This window comes from Tachyglossus aculeatus, chromosome X2 (genome assembly GCF_015852505.1).
Source record: "Tachyglossus aculeatus isolate mTacAcu1 chromosome X2, mTacAcu1.pri, whole genome shotgun sequence".
Lineage (NCBI taxonomy): Eukaryota > Metazoa > Chordata > Mammalia > Monotremata > Tachyglossidae > Tachyglossus > Tachyglossus aculeatus.
The window spans coordinates 3,944,752-3,954,908 of NC_052100.1; the positions used below are offsets into that span (position 1 = coordinate 3,944,752).

At 60.0% G+C, this 10,157-nt stretch overlaps 1 protein-coding gene across 1 annotated transcript; it reads right to left on the reverse strand.

Annotated features, from left to right (window-relative positions):
• Positions 1-4,751: 4,751 nt before the first annotated feature.
• On the reverse strand, positions 4,752-8,728 carry EGR1 (early growth response 1). Its single transcript, XM_038771587.1, has 2 exons — positions 8,402-8,728; positions 4,752-7,192 (listed from the first exon to the last, which is right to left on the reverse strand). The coding sequence occupies exons 1-2, from the start codon at positions 8,682-8,684 to the stop codon at positions 5,844-5,846; spliced, it is 1,632 nt and encodes a 543-aa protein (XP_038627515.1). The 5' UTR covers positions 8,685-8,728; the 3' UTR covers positions 4,752-5,843.
• Positions 8,729-10,157: the final 1,429 nt, after the last annotated feature.

Genomic DNA, 10,157 nt, shown 5'->3' on the forward strand with positions numbered 1-10,157 from the left:
AGATTTCAGGCCCAATCGTGGTTGTTAAAAAGGGAAATGATCAGTGAAAATCGATCAGGCGTGGCGGTGGCTACTTGCTGCTGCTCCTGGCTGGAGAAGGAGGGCATGAAGGGAGTCGAGGTTTATGTGTGTTTGTGTCCTCTGACGTATGAGGGTTGGTTTTTGAGATGAGAGAGCAGGGATGGTTTAGGGCACGTGAACCCTAAAGAAGAGAAGCAGCGTGGCTCAGTGGAAAGAGCGCGGGCTTTGGAGTCAGAGGTCATGGGTTCAAATCCCGGCTCCGCCACTCGTCAGCTGTGTGACTTTGGGCATGTCACTTCACTTCTCTGGGCCTCAGTTCCCTCATCTGGAAAATGGGGATTAAGTCTGTGAGCCCCACGTGGGACAACTTGATTACCTTGTATCTACCCCAGCGCTTAGAACAGTGCTTTGCACATAGTAAGTGCTTAATAAATGCCATCATTATTAACCCCGCTCTGAAAAGCTCACTCCCAAATCCTGCTGTCAGGAAGAAAGTTGGCCAAGAGCTACGGCCAAGAGAAGCAGCGTGGCTTAGTGGAAACAGCCCGGGCTTTGGAGACAGAGGTCATGGGTTCCAATCCCAGCTCCGCCAGTTGTCAGCTGGGTGACTTTGGGCAAGTCACTTCACTTCTCTGGGCCTCAGCGACCTCGACTGTAAAACAGGGATTAAGACTGTAAGCCCCCCGTGGGGCAACCTGATCACCTTGTAATCTCCCCAACGCTTTGCACATAGTAAGCGCTTAATAAATGCTATTATTATTATTATTATTAAAGCCAGAACCACCGTTTCCGAGAGTGAAACCCCCGCCGTCGACTACGATTGGGCTTTCGAGGAGGGAGCTTTTGAAGGGGCCTGTAATCGATCAGACGTATTTATTGAGCGCGGACTGGGGGCTGATCATGGTACTAAGCGCAGTAGGGCAAATGTCCCACGCCCGGCCCCTAAGAGAAGTCAGGAGGCAGGCTAAAGGAAATGAGGTCGCTCTGCCTCTCCCCTCAACGTCCTCTCAGTTCGGCTTCACGGGAATCCGAGAGAAAACCTCCAAGGCCCGTGGCAGGCTGACCCTGGTGACCTCTGGACCCCGGGGGAGGCGGTGGGAGGGCAGGGAAGGGGGTGGACAAGGGTCAGAGGGAGCCAGAGTTGGCGTTCTGGTTGACAGGGAGGGCGTCAAAAATTTTGCAGATGACAGGGCCTGGTTGGATTGATCCACGCGGCTATTTGATCGGAAAGAGGCCTCGACTGAGGCCCGATCGAAGATGAATTCTTGATTCTGAGGGGACGTAGGCCAGAGGAGGGGGGCTCGGCTGGGGATGGAGGGGAGATGGCCCGGCCATTGCGTCAGGAAGGGAAAACAGGTTGCCTTCCTCCCTTCAAGGCCCTACTGAGAGCTCACCTCCTCCAGGAGGCCTTCCCACACTGAGCCCCCTCCTTCCCCTCTCCCTTACCTCCTTCCCTTCCCCAGAGCACCTGTATATATGTTTGTACATATTTATTACTCTATTTATTTATTTATTTTACTTGTACATATCTATTCTATTTATTTTATTTTGTTAATACGTTTGGTTTTGTTCTCTGTCTCCCCCTTCTAGACTGTGAGCCCACTGTTGGGTAGGGACCGTCTCTATATGTTGCCAACTTGGACTTCCCAAGCGCTTAGTCCAGTGCTCTGCACACAGTAAGCGCTCAATAAATACGATTGATTGATTGACCAGATGGATGTGGGGGACACGGTGAGAAGCAGCGTGGCTTAGTGGAAGGATTCTGGGCTTGGGAGTCAGAGGTCGTGGGTTTTAATCCCAGCTCCGCCACTTGTCAGCTGTGTGACCTTGGGCAAGTCACTTAACTTCTCTGGGCCTCAGTTACCCCATCTGAAAAATGGGGATAACACTGTGAGCCCCACGTGGGACAACCTGATAACATTGTATCTACCCCAGTGCTTAGAACAGTGCTTGGCACATAGTCAGCGCTTAACAAATACCAACATCATCAACTCCCCTGGACCCTGGAGACAGGAGGGGGCTCCGTTCATTCTTTCCTATTTATTGCCGAGCACTGTACTAAGCGCTTGGGAGAGTGAGACGCAGCGTGGCGGAGCGGATAGGGCACGGGCCTGGGAATCAGAAGATCGTGGGCTCTAATCCCATCTCCGCCACTTGTCTCTGTGCGACCTTGGGCAGATCACTTCACTTCTCTGGGCCTCAGTTCCCCCATCTGTAAAATGGAGAATAAGACTGTGAGCCCCATGTGGGAGAGGGACTATCCCCCTCAGTTTGCTTGCTTCCCCCAAGGTGCTTAGTACAGTGCCTGGCACACAGTAAGTGCTTAACAAATGCCACAATTATTATTGTTCTTAAAATATAACAATATAACAGACACTTTCCGTGCCCACAACAAGCTCGCAGTTTAGAGGGGGAGACGGACATTGATAGAAATAAATGACGGATACGGACGTAAATGGTTTTGGGATGGGAGGGGAGATGAATAAAGGGGGCCAGCCAGGGCGACGCGGAAGGGAGTGGGAAAAGAGGAGAGGGGGGCTCAGTCGGGAAGGCTTCTCGGAGGAGACAGAATGACCAAAACCGCATCACGCTGTAAGTACCTTGCGCTCACCGATTTCACCACTTCAGCCCCAGAGACTGCCAAGACGGGCACGGAGTCACCATCGCTCAATCTCCCAAACTGGGCACTCGAGAACCGGTCAGGAGCCGGAGGAGGGTGGGCATCTGGGGAGCAGCCGGGCGAGGATGCTCCATTTAGCAACCAAACCATTCTAGAAAGGACAAGGAGCTCCACAGAGGTCATCGGATCCATCCCCCTGCCTCTGAATAAGACTGCCCCGCAACGGACCTGAAGGGAGAAAAAACAAAATCAGCATCCGCCCACCTGAAGAGGCCGGGGGCTCGGATCCCCCCTCGGCCCCTTCCGATCCCCAGATTTGGTTCGAGCCGAGCCGGGCCTGGGCCCACGGCCGACCTCCGTCTTGGCCGACTCCTTGGGCGGCGGCCAGGGACCGACGAGGGGACACGCTTTCTTCCTGGAAGGATTCTTGGCTCCAATTCCCGGGTCCGCTCCGTCCTCCGTCTCCCCTCGGGAGCTGTCCCCACCTCCCACCAGGGCCTTGGCTCCTGCCGCCCCCTCAGCGACTCCTTCTAGGGATAGGGATAGAGAAGCAGCGTGGCTCAGTGGAAAGAGCCCGGGCTTTGGAGTCAGAGGTCACGGGTTCAAATCCCGGCTCTGCCAACTGTCAGCTGGGTGACTCTGGGCAAGTCACTTAACTTCTCTGTGCCTCAGTTACCTCATCTGTTAAATGGGGGATTAAGACTGTGAACCCCCCGTGGGACAGCCTGATCACCTTGTAACCTCCCCAGCGCTTAGAACAGTGCTTTGCACGTAGTAAGCGCTTAATAAATGCCACCATTATTACTATAATTATTATTATAACACATCGGGGGCCATCCACACAAACTCAGTTCAACGGGGTCAGCTCTTTCTTTTTTTTTTCAACGGTATTCATAAAGCACTTACTAGGTGTCAGGCGCTGTACTAAGCACTGGAACAGATACAAGCAGCGTGGCTCAGTGGAAAGAGCCCAGGCTTTGGAGTCAGAGGTCATGGGTTCAAATCCCGGCTCCGCCAACAGTCAGCTGTGTGACATTGGGCAAGTCACTTAAGTTCTCTGTGCTCCAGTTCCCTCATTAGTAAAATGGGGATTGGCTAAGAGTGTGGGCCCACCATGGGACAGCCTGATCACCTTGTATCCTCCCCAGCACTTAGAACAGTGCTTGGCCCATAGTAAGTGCTTAACAAATGCCATCATCATTATTATTATTGTTATTATACAGGCTAATCCAGTCCGCGTGCCACATGGGCCGCCCCACGTAAATCTCCATTTCACAGACGAGGGAACCGGGGCACAGAAAAGTTAAACGACTTGCCCCGGGTCACGCAGCAGACGAGGGGCGGAGCCAGGATTAGAACCCAGGCCCGCGTTCTATCCACTACGCCAAGTGCTTCAGATTCCTCATCACAATCAATCGTATTTATTGAGCGCTTACTGTGTGCCGAGCACTGTACTAAGCGCTTGGGAAAGGCACTGAAGACCCGATCTTTCTCCCCCGAGGACTGCAAGCCCCAAGCGGAACCTGATCATTCGTACCTACCCCAGGACTTGGCACAAAATCAAGACTTAATACAACGATTATTAAACTCTGAATTGACCACGAGCTTCAGCACAGGTAGACTGGTTCCCCCAACTAGGCTTCCATCATCCACCACCAACAGGGAATGGGGGAGAAGCAGGCTTCACCCAGGTCTCCGTGCCGACTGGGAGTCGCCAACTCTTGGAGTTTCACCTCTGGGAATGGCCCACGGGAAGAGAAAAAACAATCACACCCCTTTCCTTCTATCGGGTGCCCTTCTGCAAGGATCTCGAACCCTAAATCTTGAACTCGAGCGGTTGGATTTAAAAACTGTCTTCAACTGGCAGCCAGAAAGCCCAGGGGGACCAGAGTCGATGCCGTGCTAAAGGAGCGGGGGAGTCCCGGGCCTCGCTCCCAGCCCGGGAGTCCCATAAGACTCACGGCATTTGGGGGGAAATCAAGGGGTGGGAAATCTAAGGAAGGCAGGGACAGACATCCCCACTCCAGGACAAACCAGCCAGCGCTATTTTATTATTTCCTTTTTAATTTTCCGGAAGGATATACACCAAATATCCCATTGGCAGTAAAGCGCATTCAATGTGTTTTATAAGCCAAACAGTCACTTTGTTTAAGCAAACACAATTACAAAGTAAAAATGAGACCACAAAATAATAAAACGCATGTTCATAACATACAAAGAAAAAAAAAAAACGCCACCTACTCAGTAGGCAACTTCAACATTCCAACTCCTGAATATGTATTTATAAATTTACATTTTCACTTACAAAAATAGACTTCTGTGAGTTCGGATTTAATTGTTTTTTTTTTTTTTTTTGTTTCGTTTTGTTTTTTTGCTTACATTCTGGAGAAACGAAGCCGACAGCTTTCAACCTCCCAACCTCCTTCTCCTCCTCCTCCCCCCAAAGACTCCCTGTTGTCTCTCTGTCCACCTTAAGACCAGAATCAGGCACGTCCCACACAGAAACCATGTGTCAAGGCGGCAGCCAGAGGCGTCACAAAAAGGCACCAAGACGTGGAACTTCTTCAAACCGAAAGGAACGACGAAAACCAAACCAAACAAACCTCCAAAAAACTTTTTTTTTTTGCCACATGTGAGAGTACGGTCAGTTGGTATTTACAAAATAAGTGAACGGGACATCACTCTGACACATGCTTGGGTTAATATCTAGAAGTGCTGTTTCAGCGAGAAGTTTCAAACGTGGCCAAGCGTAGTCGCCAAAACGGAATCGCCGCGGGTTTCGTTTTCTTTTTTATACAAAATGAGGCCCTGACTCCGAACGATACGACGTGAACTGGCCAGTCGTCGTCACATCGAGAGTACCCCAAGGAGAACAAAATCTCTGGCACGGGGACAGCTGTACAGAGGCCGGCGGGGGGGGGACGGACCCGAAGGCCCCGGCTCCCCGCCGGCCGACTTTAGGTTTTAACGTTTTAAAGGGGGAGGGGGTGGAAATCAGGAGGAGACCGTCTATCCGGAGGCCACGCGGCCCAGGTCCTTGGATCGAGGCGATGGATTTCGGCGTGGCTGTGGCTTTTTCAGGCAGCTGAAGTTAAAAGGGGGGGTGGGGGGAGGCGAGGAGCGGGGACGAGGAGTCGGACGCGGAGGGAGGGGACGCCGCCCCCGACCCGGGGACCCACCAACGCCAGTCCTCCCGCGGCCCCTAACAGATCTCTATTGTCCTGGGCGAGAAGGCGGCCGCCATGTCCGAGAGGGCCGTCGAACCGCCGAAGGAGCCGGCCAGGCCCGGGGCCGCGAAGCCGGGGACTCCCTGGGGCGGGAAGGCGGCCGCGATGGAGGAGAACGTGGAGGCGATGGAGGGCGAGGGGAACCCGCTGTGGGCCGGGGACGGATAGGACGACGACGACCCGGGGGACGGGTAGGAGGTGGGGGCCGGGGACGGGTACGAGGCGCCGGAGGAGGAGGACGAGGACGACGACGACGACGAGGAGTAGGAGGAAGAAGAGGAGTAGGAGAGGGGCGGGAGCGAGGCGGGCAGGGCCGGGGCGGCGACGCCGGCCGGGCCCTTGTCCGCCTTCTTGTCCTTCTGCCGCAGGTGGATCTTTGTGTGTCTCTTGCGCTCGTCGCTGCGGGCGAACTTGCGGCCGCAGATGTCGCAGGCGAAGGGCTTCTCGCCCGTGTGCGTGCGGATGTGGGTGGTGAGGTGGTCGCTGCGGCTGAAGTTGCGCATGCAGATGCGGCACTGGAAGGGCTTCTGGCCCGTGTGGATGCGGATGTGCCGGGTCAGCTCGTCCGAGCGGGAGAAGCGCCGGTCGCAGGACTCCACGGGGCAGGCGTAGGGCCGCTCGTGGGGCGGGGTCTTGCTGGGCCTGTTGGGGTACTTGCGCAGGCGGCCGGGCTTGGCCGCCTGGGCCGGATAGGCCGCCCCGAGGGGCTTGGGGTCCTGAGAGCCCGTCGTCGTCGTCGCCGCCGTCGTCTGCGTGGCGAAGGCCTTGATGGTGGACAGGGGCGTGAGCGACAGCTGCGGGCCCCGGCCCTCGGGGCCGGCGAACGGCTTCTGCTCCGCGGGGCCCGGCTCCCCCGGGCCCGGCCCCGGCGGGAACAGGTAGTCCGGGATCATGGGCACCTGGAAGCCGGCCTTGGCGCCGGGGTAGGCCGGGGGCGGCGGGTACTGCAGGCCGCCGGGCCCGCCCGCGGGCGCGGGGAAGGCCGGGCCGGGGGGCTCGGGGTACAGGTCCGCGCCGGCCGCCGGGAACGTCGGGGCGGCCGAGTAGATGGGGCCGTTCTCCGTCGACTGGACGGCGCAGCTGAGCGGGGGGCTCTGGGCCGACGACGCCGGCGAGGCCGAGGCGGCCGGCGGGTTGGTCATGCTCACCAGCCCGCTCACCAGGCTGAACAGGGGCTCCGGCCACAGGGGGTTGGCCCCGTTGGGGGCCGGCTCCAGGGAGAAGCGGCCCGTGTAGGTGATGGGCGGCAGGCGCGTCGTCTGGTTGGCGTACCCGGGCTCCGCCAGGGCCTTCTCGGCGCCCAGGGAGATGTCGGGGAACGTGTCTAGATGGGCGGGAGGGGGGAGAGAGAGAGAGAGAGAGAGAGAGACCGGTGGTGTTACTCGGGGAGGTTCAGCGGGGGTCTTGGAGGTTGGCGGGGTGGGGGGGAGGCCGCCACCGGGGCCCGGCCCGCTTAATAATTGATAGCGGCAGATTGCAATGTTCCTGGAAGGCCTCCAGCGGCAGAGCCCGCTTCTTGACAACAGCTGACGCAAATCTGGAGAACCCCCCTTCCCCTTCGCTGCGGCTCCCCGGGCACCGCATCGGCGCCCAGCACGGGCATCCCCCGCCCCGGTCCACCCCCGGGCATCCCCGGGCATCCCAAGCCGGACCCCTCGGGCCACTGCGGGCGGGCGGGCGGGCGGGCGGGGCACCGTGCCAACGCTCCCTCGCTCCGCAAAACAAGCTCCCCCCGCCCCCGCTCGGCTCCCCCCAGTCATCCCCCCCCCCCCCCCGCCACCAGCGCCAGCAACCGGCTCGGCGACCCTCCCCTTCCAAGGGGGGAAAGGGAAAGGGGGGCTGGGGCGAGAAAGGGGGGGGGGGGCTGGGGGGAGAAAGGAGGGGGGGCTGGGGGGAGAAAGGGGGGGGCTGGGGGGAGAAAGGAGGGGGGGCTGGGGGGAGAAAGGAGGGGGGCCGGGGGGAAAAGGAGGGGGGCTGGGGGGAGAAGGGAAGGGGGCCGGGGGGAGAAAGGAAGGGGGGCTGGGGGGAGAAGGGAGAGGGTCAGAAAGAAGGGGGGGCTGGGGCGAGAAAGAAGGGGGGCTGGGGGAGAAAGAAGAGGGGGGCTGGGGGGAGAAAGAAGAGGGGGCGGGGGAAAAGGGAAAGGGGGCTGGGAAAAGGGAAGGGGGGCTGGGAAAAGGGAAGGGGGGCTGGGAAAAGGGAAGGGGGGGCTGGGAAAAGGGAAGGGGGGCTGGGGAAAGGGAAAGGGGGCTGGGGAAAGGGAAGGGGGGCTATGGAAAGGGAAGGGGGGCTAGGAAAAGGGAAGGGGGGCTGGGGGGAGAAGGGAAAGTGGGTCTGGGGGGAAAGGAAAGGGGGGGCTCGGGGTCTCCCCTCCCGCCCCCACCCCTTGCAACCCGCAAGGCTGAGCGGGGGAGGTGTCTGTGTGTGTGTGTGTGTGTGTGTGTGTGTGTGTGTGTGTGTGTGCGTGTGCGTGTGTGTGTGTTTGTGCTTGTTCCCCGGGGCGGGGGGGGGGGGGGGTCCCGCGGCCGCCGCTTACCTGCGGCCAGGTGCTCCAGGGGCCGCTCTCCGGCCTCGCCCGCGGGGGGGAAACCCCCGCCGCCGCCGCCGCCGCCGGGGCTGCCCGCCGCCCCCGCCGCCCCTCCGGCTCCTCCGGCCCCTCCTCCGGCTCCGGCCCCTCCTCCGGCTCCGGCGCCCAGCAGCAGCATCTCCTCCAGCTTGGGGTAGTTGTCCAGCGCCGGGGACTGCGGGAACGGGGAGCCGAACGGGTCCGGCAAGGGCAGCGGCGCCAGCAGCTGCAGCTCCGCCTTGCCCAGGGCCATGCCGGGGGGACCCACCGGGGGGAACGGACGGAGGGATGGAGGGAAGGGATGGGATGGGAAGGGATGGGAGGGAAAGGAAAGGAGTCCGGGGCTCCGGGGCTCCTGCCCCTCTCCTGCCCGCCCGCCCGCCCGCCGGGATCTCTCGCGCCTCCCCCGCCGCCCGGCCCCTATATCAAGCGTCCGGCCCCGCCGGCCCCGCCCCCTCCGTGACGTACATGGCCATATATGGGAACGGAGGAAGCCCTTATATGGCAGGGCGGGGACGGGAGGACCCGCCGTGACGTCACGCGCGCTCCCCACCCCACCCCCCACCCCCGGCTCCCCCAGCCTCCGGCTCCCCCGACGGGCCGGCCGGCCGGGCGGGCGGTTCCCGGCCGGACGATTCCCGGCCGGACGATCCCGCCAGGACGATCCCGGGAAAGCCGGGACGCTCCGAGGGACCTTCCCCACCTCCCCCCCCGCCGAGGGCCGGGCCGGAAGCCCCCGCCGCCATATTAGGCGCTGCCCATATAAGGGCGGTTCCGGCGGGGGATTCTTCCTGCGCCTTATATGGCGCTTCCGGGCGGCTCGGCGGAGCTCGGGCGCCCCCCCAACCCGTCCCGGCGCGCATGCGCGCGGTCTCCTTCCCACCCCGAGCGGGAGAGCCCGTGCACGACCCCCCATCACCCTTCCTGGCGCGCATGCGCGCGCTCTCCCTCCCTCCCCAAGAGGGAGAGCCCGCGCGCGCCCCCCCTTCACCCGTCCTGGCGCGCATGCGCACGCTCTCTCTCCCTCCCTCACTCCCCGAGCGGGAGAGCCCGAGCGCGCCCCCACCACTCGGCCTGGCGCGCATGCGCACTCCCTCCCTCCCCGCCCGGGGCCGTGAGAACTCCGGGCTCCAGCCAATGAGGACGCAGCTTTTCGGGGGAAACCGAGGCAGCCCCTCCCCCACGTTTGGGGGGAGGGAAATCCCCCCCCCCCTCGACCGGGCCCGGGATGGACGGGCACACTCACCCCCCCGCCCCCCCAGAAACGAGCCCTGGGGACCCCCCCCTCCTCCGGGATGCCCTCCGGGATACCCACCGGGGATGACTTCCGGGATGCCCACCGGGATGACTTCCGGGATGCCCCCCGATACGCATTTATATGTTCGTGCGTATTATTTATATGTTTGTACGTATTTATTACTCTATTTATTTATTTATTTTAGTCTTTTAGACTGTGAGCCCACTGTTGGGTAGGGGCCGTCTCTCTATGTTGCCAACTTGGACTTCCCAAGCGCTTAGTCCAGTGCTCTGCACACAGTAAGCGCTCAATAAATACGATTGATTGATTTTACTTGTACATATTTATTCTATTTATTTTATTCTGTTAATATGTTTTGTTTTGTTCTCCGTCTCCCCCTTTTAGACTGGGAGCCCGCTGTTGGGTAGGGGCCGTCTCTCTATGTTGCCAACTTGGACTTCCCAAGCGCCTAGTCCAGTGCTCTGCACA

Coding starts and splice junctions, on each gene's coding strand:
- EGR1 (XM_038771587.1), bottom strand. CDS start 8,684: ATGGCCCTGGGCAAGGCGGAGCTGCAGCTGCTGGCGCCGCTGCCCTTG. Junction 7,193..8,401: donor CCTGGAGCACCTGGCCGCAG/GTAAGCGGCGGC, acceptor CCGCCCATCTAG/ACACGTTCCCCGACATCTCC.